The sequence below is a fragment of the Manacus candei genome, unplaced genomic scaffold (genome assembly GCF_025592945.1).
Source record: "Manacus candei isolate 608988 ecotype Guabito, Panama unplaced genomic scaffold, ASM2559294v1 h1tg000065l, whole genome shotgun sequence".
Lineage (NCBI taxonomy): Eukaryota > Metazoa > Chordata > Aves > Passeriformes > Pipridae > Manacus > Manacus candei.
The window spans coordinates 9,393,105-9,412,472 of NW_026138113.1; the positions used below are offsets into that span (position 1 = coordinate 9,393,105).

The 19,368-nt window shown below is 41.3% G+C and overlaps 1 protein-coding gene across 3 annotated transcripts in view; it reads left to right on the plus strand.

Moving 5' to 3' along the window:
- The window catches only part of TDRD12 (tudor domain containing 12), a 28,100-nt gene extending 10,513 nt beyond the window's left edge, over positions 1-17,587 (plus strand). For 2 of the 3 annotated variants that reach the window (XM_051806001.1, XM_051806002.1), the window contains exons 12-32: positions 582-642; positions 1,363-1,473; positions 1,848-2,033; positions 2,672-2,825; positions 4,002-4,129; positions 4,852-5,040; positions 6,392-6,520; positions 7,420-7,537; positions 8,308-8,441; positions 8,534-8,754; positions 8,952-9,051; positions 10,579-10,766; positions 11,083-11,293; positions 11,852-11,944; positions 13,057-13,226; positions 14,724-14,836; positions 15,623-15,677; positions 16,205-16,318; positions 16,406-16,559; positions 16,653-16,719; positions 17,067-17,587. In XM_051806001.1, coding sequence (XP_051661961.1) covers positions 582-642; positions 1,363-1,473; positions 1,848-2,033; positions 2,672-2,825; positions 4,002-4,129; positions 4,852-5,040; positions 6,392-6,520; positions 7,420-7,537; positions 8,308-8,441; positions 8,534-8,754; positions 8,952-9,051; positions 10,579-10,766; positions 11,083-11,293; positions 11,852-11,944; positions 13,057-13,226; positions 14,724-14,836; positions 15,623-15,677; positions 16,205-16,318; positions 16,406-16,559; positions 16,653-16,719; positions 17,067-17,152 — 2,782 coding nt within the window. In that variant the 3' untranslated portion in view covers positions 17,153-17,587. The remainder of the gene's footprint in view (positions 1-581; positions 643-1,362; positions 1,474-1,847; positions 2,034-2,671; positions 2,826-4,001; positions 4,130-4,851; positions 5,041-6,391; positions 6,521-7,419; positions 7,538-8,307; positions 8,442-8,533; positions 8,755-8,951; positions 9,052-10,578; positions 10,767-11,082; positions 11,294-11,851; positions 11,945-13,056; positions 13,227-14,723; positions 14,837-15,622; positions 15,678-16,204; positions 16,319-16,405; positions 16,560-16,652; positions 16,720-17,066) is intronic. The other variant, XM_051806003.1, reaches the window with a different exon arrangement.
- Positions 17,588-19,368: the final 1,781 nt, after the last annotated feature.

Here is a 19,368-nt window from a genome sequence, read left to right on the forward strand (position 1 = left end):
TGGGGAAGGAGGGAATTTGAGGCTGCTGATGGTTACCCAGACTACAAGAAAAATAGCAGTTCTTTCTAATCAGTACCTTAACAACAAGGATATGATGGGGAAGTATTTTTCTGCACACTAAATGTGTTAACTTGCTTTATTTTGTTCTTAGTGTGATTTATAAAGTTTTAAAACTTAATGAAATATGACTATGAACTTACTTGTGCTGTCTGTCAGTCGATGCATACGTGATAAGCCCCAGGAGTGTTTTCTATCTCAGTTTCTAACTGATGTAAAGATCAGTTGTTTCATGTTTTGAAACTTTTAAGAAACCTTTTTCCTGCAGTCCAGTCTATTTTTCTTCTAAAGTCAAGGAACCTACTGATTATCTTTGAACAAAGTTCTGTAGGATTATTTTCACTGTTTTTTTTTTCAAAGGGGTGATTTTTGATTTCTTCTATGTTGAAAGGTTTTTCTCATTGGCGTAGATAATACATCAGAAATACTTTGTGTTGCTTTGTGACATTTTGGAAATGGTGGTATTTATAAATGACGTTTTACTTTTGCACTTATGTTGGATTTAATGCTCGTGTGTTTCTCAGGCTTCCGCAGTTGTTAAGTTCCAATTCCCTTCAGACACATATGGGTGAAAATGGCCAGCAGGTATTTCAAGCATCATCTTTCATTTAATTTCTCCTGTGCAGATGTTTTGGTTTTGGTAGTGTTGGGTCTGCAGGGGTGGGAGGAGGTCAGGGGCTGGTGGCAGCTGCGTTGGTAACAAAACCCAGGGCAGGCCAAAGCTGAGCCAGCCAGCCAGGCTGGGGACCCTCTGTGAATGTAAGACAGGGCAAAAAAAACACAGGGGAGGGAGCAAGAGAAGAGAAAGATGAGAAACAGAGGTAATGCCAAGGTCAGAGGAGTAGGGGGAGCTCCGTGCAGGTGATCCTGAAGGGACTGCAGTCTGTAGAGGACCCACACTGGAGCAAAGAAGTGGGAAGGGAACACAGGGAAGGAGCAACAGAGAGAAATTGCCATCTGTGCTGTGCCTGCAGTCCCTGCCTGGTGCTGCTCGTTGCCTCAGGGGTGGAGCCTCGTGCCAGCTGTGCACAGAACATCCACTGCTGCTCTTGAGGGGTTTAACATGGTTGTGTTAAGACCCTCTTGAAAAACCTTTCTTTAAGAGCTAGTAATAATGAGTATTTGTCTTGTCATTGGTCTGTGTAACGTATCAATATGCATGGATCATATTTAAGGTGTATTTACAATTTTATGTGGCTCATTTTCATCAAAATACCGTTTCTTAAATACAGTGAGTGCTTTTGAGTTGAATGTAAGCTAAACCCCTTTTGTTAAGTATTGCCTTTATCATCTATTTGTCAATAGTTTCAGAGTTTTCAAAATCTTGGGGAAGGAAAAAACTTCGTGTTCCTTAGCAAGAAAATTGAACCATCATCAGTTTTGAAAACAGCACCACTTTCTGATGGTCTGAAAAAGGTAATGCTAATGTCATGATGTTACACTGATTATCTTTTTAAGACAAGCATCATACCTTAACTTTATATACAAAATACTACAGTAATACCTCAGATTGTTTGAGGAGGTTGTTCATGTGATTGAAGCTTCAGAGAGATGCTGTAAGAATTGTACAAGTTTCTTCTGGTATATATCAATCACTGGTACAAGTCTTGGGATTTGAATTTTAATGAATTTAACAGCTCAGAAGAACTTTTTTTGTGTTACCTGCTAAGGACATGTAGTCTGTAGTGGGTCAAAAGCTTTTAAGTCACCTGGTGTTATGTTTTGTCATGTTTTGTTGGTGTTTAAGCACACGGTTTTCATGTGGAACTCTTTAATTTCTTTTTCTGCAGGAACTTGCTCAGAACAAATTTTCAGGCCCTAACTTCACAGAGTCTTACTGTTGGCCACCAGCAGCCTGGGGATATGATGTTGTTGCCATCTCCCACCAGGGAAATGATCCTCTCTTATATATTCCACCAGTTCTTACATTTTTGCAGATTAAAAGTGCCTACCAAGCCTTGCCACACACGAGTGGAGTAGGTATATACTAGAACAGAAACCTGTTACTCCTGTAAAGTGCAGCTGTAGAACAGTGATCAGAAAGCCAGTGAATGTTTGGAATGTGATCTCAGTGTATCTTCATGATACCTGCCAGTGTCTATAAGGCCTCTGCTTAGAGGCTTACAGAGCTAGACTGTGTGAATGGGGGAGTCCCAGACTTATTTATCAAGTAATCCCTAACAAGTGGTTCATGTCCTGGCACTTCAGTTTGTGATGAAGCTTTGTTTCTACAGGAGTGGTATGTAATCATTAAATTAAAATGGGTATTGGCTGTTTTAAATACTATAATTAATTTTCTAACTTGATTAAATCACAGAAACAGAATTATTGAGTTTGTAGGGGACCTCTGAAAGTGGCCCAGTAAAACAAGTAGGACAAGATGCTCCTGCTTCTGTTAAATTTTTGGACCTTTTACTGTTGCATGCATCCCTTTGGGTCTGTAACATGTGCATTGAGGAGGTGCTAGAGTACTGAAAGCCTCAGTTTTGAAGTACTTAAAGGCTGTGTTGTAGATTGTGGCTTTGCCCTAAATCCTGAAATAGTACAATTCTTAAAGGTTCTTTACTTCTGTCTGGTACTGTGGTGTCAAATTTTTTTGTACCCGTGTATTTAGCCACTAGCACTTATTGTATGTCCTGGATGGAAGAAGGCACAACTTGTTTTTGACCTACTGAAAACGTACCAGAAAGGCTGCAGAGACCTTCATCCAATGTTGATAATCCTTGGGCAGAACAAGGAAGCAGCCAGCCATGTGGAAACCCGAGGCTGTAAGAATACTTTCTGTCATCCTAGTTGTGCTTGAAGGCAGTGTGGGCTGCCTTAATTGCAGGAACATGTGAAAGAAGCAATTTCTGCTTCTTAAGTTTTTGGTTCTGTAAAGTGAAGGGGGTTTTGTTTGTTTGTTTGTTTGTTTAAATAGTGGTTTACAACTTGTAATGCAATAAATGCTCAGTACTTTGTGCATATATCTCAGTAGTATGCAGAGGGTGCTCCATGGAGAAACAGCACAGAAGTAATAAAAAAGCTGAAGGGAGACTTGCCCTGCTTAAGTGTATGTAGTTAGACCATTTCAGTTTATTAATCTAGTTTGGTCCCTTTGTTAAGCCTTGGTTGTTAATTGCATTTTCAAAAGTGGCTTATTTTGCCAAGGGAACAAGAACCATGGATAAAACTATATGTAAGACTTTCCATTTCAGCAGTTTGTATTCTTTCATCCATCATTCAAGTTTGAGCCTACTGGATGAATCCAGATCTTTTAGTAGTAGAGCTGTTGGTGTATTTGCACCGATGAGGATTGGTGTGGTTTTATATATAAATAAATATATATATATAAATAAATAAATAAATATATAAATAAATATATATAAATAAATAAATATATAGAGAGAGAGATAGATAGATACCCATGCACACATATGCGTGTAGATACCTAAGCTACAGTGTGTGCTTTATTCCACTTTTCAAACTGAACTTTTCTAAAGTTGTCCTTGCACATATTTAATTATTTCCCTTCTGGCTGTTTGGTTCTGAAGTTGTTATATCTACTTTCAGTACCTTATTGGAAAAAAAATGGCATCCTGCTTTGTGAACTTGTTAACCTTCAGACATTTCACTGGATTCCAAAATCTCAGAGCTTTGCCCGCTCGGGTCTTGGAAGACATGCAGGGGTAGAAAAATACAAGGAAACTTAAAAGAACTGTTGACCAGAAGTCAGAAAATGGAATTGAGTGTTCTCTATTTAAAAAACAACAGAAAAACCAAAACAAAAAAACCCAAACAAAAACCAAAACCCCAAACCAAACAACAGAAAACTCCCTAGCTTCAAGATGTTGCATCTGAAATTCAAATGTGGCCTTTTTAAGAAAGCTGCTGCGTTCTTTGGTGTCTTAATAATATTATTTCAAGATGTAAGTTAATGTTCAGTCTTTTTTTCTGACTGGTAGGTGAAGTAATAGTGACTACACCAGACAGCCTTCTGAGACTGCTGGAACACAAGAGCTGGTTATTGTGTAGACTTTGCCATCTTGTTCTTGATGAGCTTGAGGTGCTGTTCTCTGACACTACTGAACAGGTAATGTTGTAATACAGTAAGTTGGTAAAATGCTGTTCCAGTTGTGCATGTCTGAAACAGTGGCACATACTGAGGGGGGAAAAAACACTGGAAGATGTGAGCTCTGATGTATTAAATCTGACTTTCCCTGTTTGGTGGGTTTTTGTTTTGTTGGTTTTTTTTACTTGAATCAAAGCTCTTGGTCATCCTGATGTTCCACAGCTGGACTACTTGCATTTATTTAAGGTAGTGTCATCAGGAACAGATTCATTCTGTCTTAATGATTTTTGGGTTTTTTTATAAATTTTTTTATGGTGCACCCCTTCTTTTTTCTTTTTATTTGTAAATTACTGTATTGGCAAGTTGGGTTTGTCTTCTGGTTACCTCCTAGTTTTTGCTGACTGCCTCTGGGCTTTTTGTCTAGCCTTAGTACTTTGCAGATTTGAACAGATCCTTTTCCTGAGGTTTCCATCTTTGGACAGAATCCTGCATTACAGTCCTGTATACGTGCACATGCTGTTACTTCATGCTGTCATGTCACTTGTTTTCCTTCAGAAGTCATTTGAAGAACAGGATAAAAGTGTACATAGCAAACACTTCCTTTTGGGATGTGAAATTTGTGGTTTGCTGTGGTAGTGGTTTTGTGGCTGGAAAATCCAGTGTGCTCGGTGTTGCTTTTCCATGCTTGTCACATGCTCCCTGGAATAGGATGAGAGGAGAGAAAACCCCTTTTTTCTTTGTAGGTGTTTACTGTATTAGATCGTTACAAGAAGGCCGCTGCTCGAGCGCGGGGGAATCCAGCACATCAGATCATTGCCGTGGGAACTCAGTGGAACAAACACGTCCCAGCCCTGCTGGAGGAGTTCATGAACGATCCTTACGTTGTGATAACAGCTGTTGAAGAAGCTGCCATCTGTGGGAATGTGCAACAGGTAAAAAAAATGGGGAATGATGTCCCTGCTTGTCCGTGTGGCTGCGGATGGTTTGTCAGGAGCAGGTGGTGCTGTGGGTGCACCTCGGGCTGCTGGGGTGCACCTCCCACGTCTGAGCTGTTCAAGTCCTGTGTGAGGGACTCACTGAATGAGCTGAAGGTCTCTTACCTTCCTTGTAGGACTAAGGTGAAGATAGTCCCTTGAATATTTCATGGTTAGTGCAAATGAGTCTGAATTTGATGTGAAGTATTTGCAAACAGTATAATTTGTGACCAGAGTGTTACCAGAATGTTTTTGCATTTGTTACCTTGTAGTTCTGCCACTCACAGTTAAACTGTGCCAAGGCAGACATAGTAAAATACTTGTTTTGTTGCTCTGTGCCACACAGTACTGAACTTCTGACCTGAAATTTCCAGAAAGCCTATTATATGTTCTTAGATGTCTTCTCACCTAATTTCCAGTCAGTGTGGTGTAGCCCTTAAGGATAACACAAAATAGTTTAAGTGTAATTTGAATTTTTCTGTGTCTTAAAATGGAATAGTTTGGGGATTTAAAACGTTGGGAAATCTCCAAGACTAGACATTCTCGAGCATGACAGGAAACTGAAACACCATGGGGTTTTGTGTGAAGTCTTAATGATTCAGCAGAACAAAATGTGTTGGTGTGTGGATGCATTAGTTATTAAGAGTATTGCAGTGGTGCAGAATGCTTTGGGAGTGTGAAGCTTTTTGTAGAATCATAGAAGGATTTGAGTTGGGACTTTGAAGATCATCTCATTCCACCCCCTGCCATGGGCAGGGACACCTTCCACTAGCCCAGGTTGCTCCAAGCCCCATCCAACCTGGCCTTGGACACTTCCAGGGCTGGGGCAGCCACAGCTTCTCTGGGCAACCTGTGCCAAAGCCTCACCACCCTCACAGGGAAGAGTTTCTCCCTAATATCCAATCTAAACCTGTTCTCTTTCAATTTGAAGCCATTCCCCCTTGTCCTGTCACTGCTCTAGTAAATAATCTTGCCCTATCTTTCCTTCCTTTTCTGTTCGTAGTGGTGCTTGAAAATTCCAAACTCAAATTAGTAAATCAGTTCAAATTGATGTAAAACCTTAGTGGGGGATTTTGATGATGTGATGGATTTTAATTATGCTTCTGGAAGCTGTCCTGAGTGCATGCATTCTGAGAGTTGTATCTCCTGTAGGTTCAACTGAAGACCTCCCACTTACCAGAGCTGCCATATACTACATTCTCTTTAGCATTATAGAGTAAAGCTTAGTGGTTATTAAAAAGAAGAATTATATAGTAAAATATGTATGGGTTACATGAATTACCAGCCCTCTGTTTTATTCTGTCTCTAGGTCGTGCAGCCTTGCATGAACAGCAGCAAAATTGCTGAATCACTCAAAATACTGGATTTTACCCACACAAATCTTCAGAAGGTGCTGATATTCACTGACTCAATAAATGAAGTAGAGATGATTCATAAGGTAAGAGGGTATTTAAACTTAAATAGATAAGTAGGGGTTTTTTTTAATAGTGAAGTTAAACAAAAATACCTTGACTTCTGAGAATAAAGGAGGAGTGTGAATTTGGAATTTAATTATTCCTGCTAAAAGTAACCCCAGCCTGCCCTGCTAGTGGAGAAAAAAAGGCTAATTGATTCCTGAATTCTTACCTGCAGAGTTGAATCACACTGACTTTTTTCCAGCAGAAGCTGGCATAGATGCTGTGGCACTTGAAGGCTTCTTCTTATGCAAACATTGGTGTATCTGGAATGTTTATTTTTTGATGATTGTTAATGGAAGCAAATCTGGTTCAGGCTTGTGACTATCTAACACGTTTTCCTTGAGTACTTGAGAGTTCATTTCTTCAAGCATATCAGAATTGCTTACCTGCCAACACTTAAGGAAGTGCTTGTTGATGTAAAGTCGGGTTGAATGTGTTCATAGTAATCCTTGCATACACCAACTTCGAGTATCTTACCTGGCCTACGAAAATGTTCCAGGGGTTAACTTTAGGAGTGCTTGCTCTGAGAGACTGGAAGGTGAGTCTTCATGTTGTTAGAGGGTGGAATCGACTCAGAGAGGGCACATTAATGGTGGGAAAAGCTTGAAATGAAATTTGTACTTTCTTAAACATCTGTCTAATCTATTAATCCATGGGAACCTGAGATTTTAGTTTTCTTTTTATACATAAATTAAGGAGCTTAATTACCCTATTATATTTTTTTTCATATAAGGAACCTAAATTTCATTAATTCTTTCCATGTGTGTCTTTGCAGTATCTGAAATGTGCTGGATTCTAGTAAGAGACAGTACTTTATATTAGAGTTGATTAGAGACTGCTGCATTGGAGAAATGTGTAACTTTTCACTTTTGTCATCCAGGCACTGAAGAGGAACTCAGTAGTTACCTTGAAGAAACATAAAGAGAGCAAGTGTAATGTCAGTTGTGTTTCAGAGAGGTGGAGAAAAATGCACAGTTCTGGCACTCCTGTTGTGTTGGGTGAGGATTCTCTCTCTGTCTAGTTGGGGTTATGTCTTCATGCTGAGTTAAGATCTACACTAAGTACTTACACTGGGTTCTCTCATCATTTCCACAGGAGCAGATCCCTGTGAACTCTTTCCAATTGTCTGTTCACTTCTTAGTGCTACAGCTGGTGTTTCTTGTTTTCTTTTTCCCTGTTACTGTTCTCCCTGCATTAGTTAATAATTTCCAGTGTTTTCAAAGAATTACCATTATTTCACAGTTGTCTCTGCCACAGAGGAGATTTTAAGTCTGAAAAAAAGATATATTGTAATAATTTTCCGTGAGTTTCAGTAGAATTTTCTTTGCAGTTTTTTTGCAGTAACAAAGGCTTTTATCCATTTTCAAACTGAATTTTTTTCCATTTTATACATTGAAAGCAAGAAAATGGACTTCTCTTTACTTTGTAGGTTCATACTGAGCTGTAGGCATTCCTGCAGTATTTCAAGTGTGTTGTGTCTCACTCCTGTGAAGTACTTGGCTGTGCTCAGTTCTGTGTATTCTGTGATGCTGACAGGAGATGCAGAATTATGCCAGATTACTAGAGCTTGGCAAGAAATGGTGTGTCTGCCACATGCTGATGGAATTTATTGACTGGAGAAATATAAAGCCTTATGGAAGTATATTGGGAAAAGACCTTTTTCTTCATTTTCCAGTCAGTGGAAGGGGAGAAGGAAATCAGCCATTATTCACATGATGTGATACTTCTCCTGTCTGAAGTTTACATGTCTGTGTGAAATGTGTTTTAGTTTTAACAGATGACTGCCTGGAGCCCTTGGGAATTACAGATGCAACTTGTGTGATCCATTTCAGTTTCCCTTCCCTAAGAATCTTTGGCCAGCGCCTACAGAGCATGACTGACAACTTCTGCACTCTGAGAAAGGTCTGAGTAAACCTTTAGTGGGTTAGTGCCACATTGGATTATTAGTGGTGGATACATAAAAGCTTTCAAAAACGTTTTTTTATGATTTTTAGGATTCTTCTGTAGATCAGGAACACACAAATGCCAAATCAGTCATTCTGCTGACAGAGAACAGCCCGTGTCATGCACCTGAGATTCTGAGCTATTTGAAGCGTGCAGAAGCTGAAATTCCACAACAGCTGCATGATTTGGCTGCCAGGGTGATGGAATCTGAAGAAGATGAAAAATTTTCAAGGCCTCTGTGTACCTGTCTTAAAACATTTGGGATTTGCAAGTAAGGAAATGTCAGGGTTTTGTGCCCTGAATGGTGACTGCTGCTGATTCCTTGATGAATTTATCTGAAACAGGTTTTGCTCATGATTTTTTTTTCTTTTTTCTTTTCCCATGTTGCCTGTTGCAAGTCAAGTAAAAACAGTTTACGACTGAAAACAAAGAACTTTTTTTCTAAACCTGTGGTGTTTTTCAATGTAGGAATAGAACAGCGTGTCCAGATCGGCATCAAATTAATGTATCAGTAGACATGGCCCAGAATATCCCAGATGAAACGATAAAAACACCTGAACGTGTGATGGTAAGTTAGAGTTTTCCTTGGGTTTGGGTACCAGGAGGACAGGTCTTAAACAGCTACTTAGCAAGTTACTTCTTTTTTTTTTTTTTTTTTTTTGTATTCCATTAATTTTATTGCAGTATGTACACCATTTGTCATGGTTGTTTGTTGTTTTTTAGTTTTTCCCCCCTCTCCCTTGCCTAAATACATGTGCCAGATTTTCCTTGTGTTCTTAGCTTGAACTTGAAACTGTTTTGCAGATGATTGAATTTACCTTAGATTTTTCTTCTGCTTTGAAGATTCACATTCCATGGGAAGAGGACTTGTACTCTGTTTATTCTTTCCTTTATAATTTAAGACCTTATACTAAAATTAACAAAGATGAAGGCTTACAGAAACTTAAGTTACAGTTCTTGTAGAGGAAACACAAAGTAATCTTTGGGAGTGAAGAAGAGTTGAAGTGGAGGGTGACAGATGTGTTGTTGGAAGTGAGGATTTTTTCTTAACTGACGTGAACTTGATGAAAACTAAGCATTTTCTGGCCTTGGAATTTGAAACTTGTGTACTCATTTGCAGTACCCACAGGAAGTGGGATACAGCTCCTCTCTTATAAATTGAACTGTTTGGTTATTTCCTACTAGATGTCAGTGCTTTGGTGCTTTTTGCTGCAGAGTGCTTTCACTACAGTGTTGTTCTTTTTTTTAATAGTTCCACATTCAGAAAACCTTCATGGCTATTGGGGTGACTTTGCTATGGTGGTTCTTCGCATCCCAGCAGCAGTTTGTGTCTCCAGCTCCCTTAGAAACTTTACCTGAGGTGCTCTCACAGCAGCACTTGTGGCCACCTCCATTTCCTCTTTCAGTTCTGCTGGTTGTGGCCCCAGAGCCTGGGTGTCTGTCTCACAAATGGGTCATCCCTTTCTTTCTTTGGAGCCTGGTGTAATGTTTCCTTCCTTTAGGAAGAAAAAAAAAAAAAGCACCTGGTGCTTTTTTTAGGATTTCTGGTAAGTGGGAATTGCCTCTCTGGTCCCTGCCATCCTTCGTGTTTGGCCTCACATACCCACTTGCATCTCAGCACTCCTGCCTGGCATGGCCTTTTGGATGGAATCACCCAGCACTTTATGCATAGGTGTTGACAACCGTAGACCTGTAGTCTTTCATTTAAGTCATTTTAGTGCAAAAAGAGCAGTCAGTTCTTCTAAAACTCCCTGTCAGGCTGGAGAGCACTTAAGAGTTGAGTTGGAATGGTGTGGAATGCCCTAGTGGTGAGTAACCTTGGCAGGGTTCACTGGTATTCACTGAAGTGGAATATCATCAGCTGAGACCTAACAGTTCTTGCTCCTTAAATCCCTGTCCACTGGACTACAGGCACTTAGGATTAAGAATAATAAGATTAACAATAACTCATCTTCTGAAATGTGTGTGTACAGCAGCATCTGGCACCTTTTGGGGCTGGAAAGAGGTAGGTGATCTTGGGTATAAAGACTTACATTCCATTGATTTAAGGAATCCTCCAGTCCTCCTTTCTGCTTAATGTGTTTGATCCTTTCAGATTGTGCCTCTCCACATTGTACATGCAACAAACTACTTTGGCCGAATAGTGGAGAAAGAAAAGGACCAGTACACAATTCTTGCTGAAGAAATGCGGAATTATTTTAAGGTACCAGGACAAAGGATTTCTGTAACCACCATGGAGAAGTCAGCATTTTATGGGTTATGTGAGGGAGCCCTTTGCCACAGGTAAAATTTTGTTGGCTTTTTACTTTATTCATGTGCGTGTTTTTATACAAAGCTTTTTAAAAATTTGACTGCTCTGTTAAAAAAAAGTCAATCCATCCCCAAAAGGAACAAAAAACCCACTGCTGTTCAAATCATGCTTGTCAGAAGCTCTCACGTACTCTCTGACTTGCTGAATGGCAAACAGGATGATATCCTTCCCCCCCTTCCCTAGTTACAGTGCTGTGAAAATGCCATTTTTAAAATGAGAGATTAAAAAATCATTTCACGACTGGTTACGTGACTAATAATTCTGTGTTTCTTTTCCTACTAAATGAAGGGTTCAGGTGGTAGACATTCCAGCAAAAGAGGAAGAAAATTTTGTCCATAAGGTCACAATTAAATATATAGATGAAGGCAGAACAAGTCAAGTCAATAGTGATCAGCTGCTTCACTTACCTGCAAGGTTTCAGAGTCTGCCACCTCAGGCTGTGGAATTTATAGTTTGTAGAGTGAAACCCATTGATAATGAAATTGAATGGAACCCAAAGGTAATATTTGAGCAGGTTTTGCATGCTATTTCCTTTATGTTCTTTGCCTTCTCTCTCTGTGTTACTTTCTACAAGGAAACAGTTACAGACTGTAAACTTAGGTACCAAATTTCTGCTTCATTAGTATTACCACTAAATATCTGCCAATGGGCCAGATTCCAGCAAGTCAGTTTCCATTTTTGTTTTCCTACAAAATAATACAGTGAAATTCATGGGATTTTCTTCTCTGTGATTTAAATGGTTTCTACCAGAAGAGGTTACTGCTGCTTTTGAATCTGGGGGAGGAACAGCAGAAGGGTAACCTCTGTAAACTGACTTGTGTTTGAGTGCTCTTTCATTGAGGAAGCTCCTTCTTTAAAGGCTAATACTATTCTAACCTACAATTAAGGTGGAGTATTCCACTGGTTTATTCAAAACTCTTATTTATTTATTGAATACCCTTTTCATTGTTAAGCTCAGAAGATTGTTTCATTATAGTGAGTTTTATAGTTAAAGTAACTGTAAAGCTGTGTTGGTATTGATACATCCCAAGTGCAGTGACACCTTGTTTTTTCCTAGGTGACTGACGACATTCGTCGCAAAATTAAAGGAAGACTACATCATGCAAAAGTAGTCCATACCTTGGGAAAGACAGTTTGGCTTGACCCAGTGGTAGGTACAGAATGACAGCACTATGAAATCTTCGTATCTTAACTCCATTACAACAAGAGCACCCACTATTCTCTCTCCTTGTGTCTGTTCCTGTAGTGATTTTATCCTGTGTGGTACTCACATAGTGGTGCTGGTTAATTTGCTGTGATGGTGTCTGAGCACTGGAACAGGTTGCTCAGGGGTTGTGGAATCTCCATCCCTGGAGGTGCTTAGAAGCAATCTGGACATGGTCCAAGACTACTCCACAAAGTTAGTAACAAAAGTGTATTTTGGCAGTACTAGTTTTCAGGAGTTTGTCTTGTAAAATCAGTTCTGCAGTTCATCACACATCCCCCTGGAAGAATGAAACTTGGATGCTCCAAGATGTTTTCCTGATACCCAAGAGCTCTTGAACTAGATTTAATTTATTCTGTTTACATTTCTGAGTCTGCTGTCTCTTACAGTGCTTGCACTACTTTGCTGTCTAGTGTAAATTTTTTTGCAAATTAAAAAATACTGAAGCTTTTCTCCTTCATTTTCTTGTCCAAAATAGGAAGAATGGCTGCTCTTCTTCTTGACTTTTTCTTGTTTTACAGTTTCTCACATATGTTAACATCCAGCAGGTGACTTGGTCTTGTGGAGTGAGTCAGCTGAAAAATTGAGTGGGAAAAGATCTGGAAGTCATTCTTTTTAGTAGCTTCTTTTCATATGGTGTTTCTCAACCTTTCACCAATTTTGAGGCTTTGGTTTTTCTTCACAGTTTTTCTTACTGTGCCCCTCACCCTCCTTTCCCCAGCAGTTTCCTCTTTGGGACTCACAGTTACTCTGTGATGTGTATTTTTGCTGTCACTTACATGATCAGGGCTGGGATTGTTTACTTCATTGCCCCTCTGGTTCTATTAGACAGGACACACTGCCAGGTACTTGAGCCGTAGTCACAATGAAAGAGATGATGATACTTGGAAAACAGTTAAACACAGGTGGGTTCCTGTGTGAAAATCAGAGAAAACAAATTGCTTACAGGTGTAAGTCGGTAGGGCCATACTTGAAGTTTGACTTAAAGGGCATCTTTGAGTTGGAGTTGAGACCATTTAAGAACTGTGGTTTCTGTTTGTTGTGCTGTGTAATTCAAGGTCAGGGTTTCCAGCCTTTCCAGTGTCAAGGTGTGGATCAATGAGTACAACATTCGATCTGAGATTCTGTCCACCGGTCTGGGAACTGACAATCCAGAACATCTGGCAGAAATTCAGAAGCTGTGCAGGCACGTGCAAGTGTCAGATTATGCAGAGAACTTGGAGGACTTGTAAGTGTCCACAGACTTTTTTTTCAGCATATCTTTTTCTGAGGAAAAAATACTGTTTCATTTTAACTGAATATTTTTGTTACTAATACTGTGATTTTTCATTTAAACATAGAAACAATTGTGTTTGTGATGTGTCTGCTTTTGTTACTAATACTGTGATTTTCATTTAAACATAGAAACAATTGTGTTTGTGATGTGTCTGCTTCTCTTTAGCTGTTCTTTAGCCACATAACCACAAGAGAAGGAAAATTCCAGCTCTAGAAAATGTTAGACTAGAATTTGATGCAGACAGTTGAGTTAATGATGAAAATAATGGATTCTGTTCTAACTCACTATGGTCAGTGACTGGTTTGAATGTTTACCAGTCAGTACCTAGTACGAGTCAGAGCAGTTGAGCATGTTGTCTGTGTGTGTGTTCAACAGAGTGCAAGCTAGAAAATGTAACCAGTTTCCTTCAAAATGACTAGAGCTGTACATTTAAGGAGTGTGGCTGCAGGGTGGGTTCTGCAGAAGCAACACTGAACTTTTTTTCCCTTACCCTGTAAACTTCTAGAACTGAGTAAATACAGTGTGTGGTGGGAGGGCACATCTCGCTCTGCTCTGCTGCAGATTCTTAGGCCCTTGATGTAAAATGTTTATGAGCAAGATATCTGTAGCCTTTTTGTTCTGGCCCTGCATGGCCCCCAGTGCAGCCACTTAATCTTCAGTCTGGGGAGCCGTCAGTGAAAATAAATTTCAGTACTTCTATCTGACCAGCCAAGGGTTTTAAAGTACTTATAAGGAAGAAAGAAATCTCAGTTACTTTCTTCCAGAGTAGCTATTGCTGGGTAAACAAGAAAGGTCCTGTAATACCAGCACAGGCTATGCTGTCTCAGGGTTGAACAAGTTGTGTCTCTGTGACTTTACTGATCAGCAAGAGGAGGAACCCTGACCCCATTCATACTCCATTTCCATCTTAGATTGAGGCTCTTGAATTCCTCTCTAGAACTGTGCTGGATTTTAATCTTAACCAAAGGATTTGGCTTTTCCCATTCTTGTTCAGACTTGGTGTATGAGAACAGTGTTTGCACTGATGATGCTTGGAAGGCTTTTTTTTTCAGGTTTTATTCCTTATAGAGGACTCTCAGGCTTTGAGATTTTTGCTACCTCCAGGCACAACCTTTTTGCATTCATTTCTCCTTTCATGCTGTTAGTGAACAGGAGAGGAAGGCTGGGAACCTCCACATGGTCACCTAAGCATGTAATGCCAGAGACCAGCCAACTTTACTGTGGTGCTGTGTGCCATGGCTCCATCTCAGATATGTTTAATGCAGCTGCTTGGATCACTTTTTACAGATTCACTAAGCCTGATACTACTGTTGAAACGTTCAGAACTTATTGCAGGCTTTGTTAGTAAGCTACAAGTAAAGTAAGGGGGACTCAGAGAGCTTCTGTAAGGTGAAGTTCACTGGGTATCATTTGTGGTTTTCTTTTAAAACATTGTTTTCCTATGTTCAGAAGCATAAAGGAGGGCACAGCTTATGTAGAAGAGAAGGCATCCAGTCCACAGGATATGTCAATAGAAGAAGCTTCTCCTGAAAGCTGTAATCCTTCTGGGAGTTATCCACATGGTAAACCTTCTCATAATTTCCTGTGGTTTTCAAACTTGAATTCAAGCTTGGTGCTTAAAATCTGTGGAAATATCAGCTTGAATAACAGTGTTGTTCTCTGGGAGGTTATTTTTTTTTTCCTGAGATTTGAGGTGGCAGAAAATAACTCTTCCCTCCTCCCCCATTTCTTTTTAATCTAATCTGAAGGATGTGGTATTCAGTCACTAGAGGCTTAGAAGTGTTTAGGCATATCAGGGGGACACAGGATTACCTGCCAGCAGCTGGCACATGAGTCTGGAGCAGGGAAAGCTGAGAGATGAAAAAGTTGCAGCAGACAAAGTCAAGTGAGATCCGGGACTGCTTATCATAGAAGGCTTTTTTTCCCTGGTGTGGTAGAGTCACATTAATGCTGTGTTTAAAACTGTGGTGGTGACACCAGTGTGAGTTGTTTCATCCCTGAAAGTCCCCATCAGTTCCCAAAATGGCATGTTTCAGGTTTCAAATAAATAATGTCTTGAAACTGCAATAAACTTTTACCTGACCTGGAAAGCTGTGTGTTTGGTGGGGTTTTTTTATTTTTATTTTCTTACAGCAGCTATAATACTCTTGTTAGTTAAAATTTTCAGTTAATTATAAAGTTTATGAAATCATTCAGGATAGGAAGTACCCAATATAAAGGCCAAATACAGTCTTGCAGTAGTAATTTCATTGCTAGCAAGTTATTTTTATGATGGTACTGGGGTTTTCTGCAAATACATGTTTCTACAGTATAGGTATAAGAGATGTTTCTGGATGTTGCCTTTTCAGATGATGTAGCTCAAACAGAGGAAGCAGAAGACTCTATGCTTCATCAGCATAAATGGTAAGAAAATAGTGATTTGTTCCCATTTTGCTTTTATATGAACTGCCAGACAGGGTTGTATTTGTGTCTGTAGTCAGCTGAGAAGTTTCTTTTGTGTGTCAGAGATTGGTCTTGCTAGCACATACCACAGTATTTGCTGCAAAACACATTAGAAGAACTCTTTAATAAGCTACAAGAACCACAGTTAGCTTTTCCTTTGGCGTTTCAAGACCAGACCGTGATGTCATCCTGAAGTGAGTAGGTGTGATCCTTTTAGATCTCAAACAACAGTGTGTCTCCCCACTTGAATTAGTCAATTTGCTCTTCCAAAGACTTGGGACTGTGGTGCTTTTGTAGGAAGCTTGAGTGGTGCCCTGTCACCTGCTTGCCTGGCTCTGCTGCTGGTGTCAGTGCCCCTGCAGACAGGGACACTTGGCTGAGTTTGTGGGACTTCATGGGAAAACTCTGGCTGTGTGCAAGACAGCCTGGTTAGACCTCAGTGGTTTTCTGTTTTGAAAAATAGTCCCAGTGAACTCCCTTTCTTTCAGCTATCATCCAGAAATCAAGTGGTTTCAAGATAACAAGACTGTTACACTGAAGGTAAAAATACCAAGTGCAGTTGACACTAAATGCGAGTTCTCTAAAGAGAAGGTGGTTTTCAGGTAGGTTTCAGGAACTTAAGTATAACCAACAAAGTGTTTTATGATCAGTTTTTGCATTTAATTTTTTAAGCTTTTTGTATATTGCAGTGCTAGGTCAGGAGAAAAACTTTATTTGGCTGATCTGGAGTTGCAAGAGTCTGTATTTGCAGAGAAGTCCACGTGTGTGATTAAGGATACAGAGGCTGTGATTGTTCTGGCAAAAGAAAAACAAGGAGCATGGTGCAAATTACTGAAGAAAAAGGTGAAGTGAAAATTCATTTGTGAGTTATTGAATGTTTTGAACACATTTGTTGTGCCTCAGAGCAGGTATTTCAAACAGTGTTTTTATCAACAGAATATTCACGTGTCTTTAGATTTTGAACATTTGGAGGAGTCTGAAGAGGAAAGCCCTTTTTCAGTTGGTAAGGACTGAATGAGTCTGTGTTTAAAATATATAAAATGATGAGCATCCTCGGTTTTGCATCAGCTTTCTCTGAAATACTCATTTATTTCAGAGATGTGACACTTGCCACATTGCTCAGATTCTCTGAAAAGAGGTGAGAGGCTCTCTGACAGCAACCTCAAGGCAGCAGAGCATTTTTCTATCACACAGACAAAAAGCAGTTGGAAGTAGTTTTGAGTATGTTGGTCTAGTTTCTAGTCTAAAGTGTGTTTTGCTAGGTTAGGATCATTTAATACTACCACATATTTGTTCTGAAGTTTGTTTTTTCTTGGTTTGTAAATGTTGCACTTTGTTAATTACTTTTAGGTGCTGGAAAACAGACTTTCCCTCCTGCAGGAAGTGAGGAATGGTTTGACTCATCAGAATACAGTGATACAGAAAGTGATGATTAGTTGGGAGGAGAAGTTCCTTTCTCCTCTGATGAGAATTATATTGTTAATTTTTAATTAAACAGTTAATGTAATTGGTGATTGTTGATTTGATTGTTAATGTAATTGTTGATGTAATTGTTAATTAAAAACAATTGTTAATTAAAAATATTGTTGATGTAATTGTTAATTAAAAATATTAATGCACTCAGGACCCGACTATGGCTGTGCTTTAATTCTGTCACCTGAGAACAGGTATTTGCAGAGCTGTACCTGTTGCAGCAGTACTTAAAAGCTGATGTACCTGTGTTTTGGTCTTCCTCTGTACTGTGATGCAAACAAAAAAACTGTCAAATCACCTACTTGAAAAAAGAGCCCTGCAGCTGATGTTTTCTTTTGCCTGTTTTGTTCTTCTTTGACATGTCCAATATCTAAATATAAGGTGATTATTTGTTTTTTTGCTGGTATGTTAATCCACCGGGTTATTTCAGGGGACGTAAGTTACCTCTAGTTTTTGTTTGAGAAATAAGGCCCCTTAGATGAAGTGGAAGCCAAAGCTGGGTTTAGCCATACATTATTAAACAGCTGAAAGTGCCAGTCTATAAAGAACGGTGTAAAAAATACAACAGTATATTCCAGTAACATTGTTCTGGCCTCAAACCCAGGCCCTGCAGGGTCTGTGATAGTCGAGGCAGCATCTTGAGGGGTTGTGAGCTCCGGGAGAGGTCCTGCTCCGAGAGAGGTGCTGGTGCTGCAGCCCTGGAGAGCTCAAAGGGCCTCCCAGGACCGCTGTTCCTATGGTCACAAGACGATTGACTTTGGCCATCAGCAAGTTTCCATCCTGGCCATAACCAAAGTCGGGGGCTGCAGGGTTTTTTCCCCAGGGCGCGGTAACATGGTACCAGTTCCGCGCTGCTCAGGGTTTACCGGGGCTGCACGGGGTAATGGCTAATCCCGTGCTGGGTGGGAGCTGCTGTGTTCGGCTGTTCCTGCGGGCGGACGGACGGACGGACGGACGGGCGGGCGCTGTTCCCGCTGTCCTTCACACACCGAGCGCCGGCGTTCGGCTCCGGCCGCTGCCGCCGCCCTGTGGCACCGCCCGGTGCCGCAGCCCCCTGGCCGGGCCCGGAGCCGCCTCCCGGGCCCCGCTGCCGCCCCTCGGGCCCGGCCGAGCCCGTCCTGCCGGGCGGGCCCCCTGGGCCGCTCCCTGTGCCGCTGTCCCTGTGCCAGGGGCCGGGATGAGGACGCGGGCGGCCGCTCCTCCCGGGGGATGCTCCGCCTGCACCCGCCCCGGCTGCCGGCGGTGGTCAGTGCCCGGCCTGGCCAGCAGTAATTCCAGCAGTAATTCCAGAGGGACCGCGCGCTGCTTTGCGCTGGAACGCGCGGTCACAAAGAGCTATAAAATTTGGGGAAATAAGGCTGGTTCGTTATGCTTTTGAAAGCATTTGTTTTGTAGCTCTCGCTGATCTCTCCACCTGCACGGAGGTTCTCGTGGTTCACAGGAAAACGTGCGTTTTCCCTTAGAAGTCCTGGGTCAGATCGCAGCACTGAGGGTGATCCCCATCGGATCCCACCCAACTGGGCAACCACTGCAGGTGTTCTACAGGGTGGGGAAAACTGCCGGAGACCACCGGCAGCGACCTGGAGTCAGCAGAGGCACCGGGGCCAAGGGATCTCTGCCCACAGAACTTCCTCAGGACACCCCCAGCACGGGGCTGGTGCTGGCTGTACCCTCTGGCTTGCTCAGGAACTGCGCAAGGGGGAACTGAGGAATGAGTCCATGTGCTTTGAATACCGGGGTGGAATTTGAGTCCCCCTGCTCCTCCTTCTTGGCACAGCAGGCAGCAGAAGAGATGACACCCTGTGCCCAGCAGTGCCCGTGTCCCAGGCTGTCCTGGTCTAATCCCAGTGGGCAGCTGAGTCCCTCGCAGCCACTCACACACTCTCCTCCACGCTGAGAGGGGGGACACGATCAGAAAGGTAAAAATGCCAAACCTCATGGGCTAAGACAGTTTAATACAGAAAACAAAGCAGAACCAAACAAGTGATGCAAAAAGAGTGGCTCATGACAAACCACACAGCGCCTTGCTGGTCTGGGAGCAGCAGTTGTGGGGCTGAGCAGACATCAAGAGGTGTGGGATAATCCCTTGGGTTAAGGGAGTCTGCTGTCCCAGCTGTGTCCCCTCCCAGTGTCTGGTGCCCAGCCTGCTCACTGGTGCTGGGCTGAGGAGCTGAAAAGG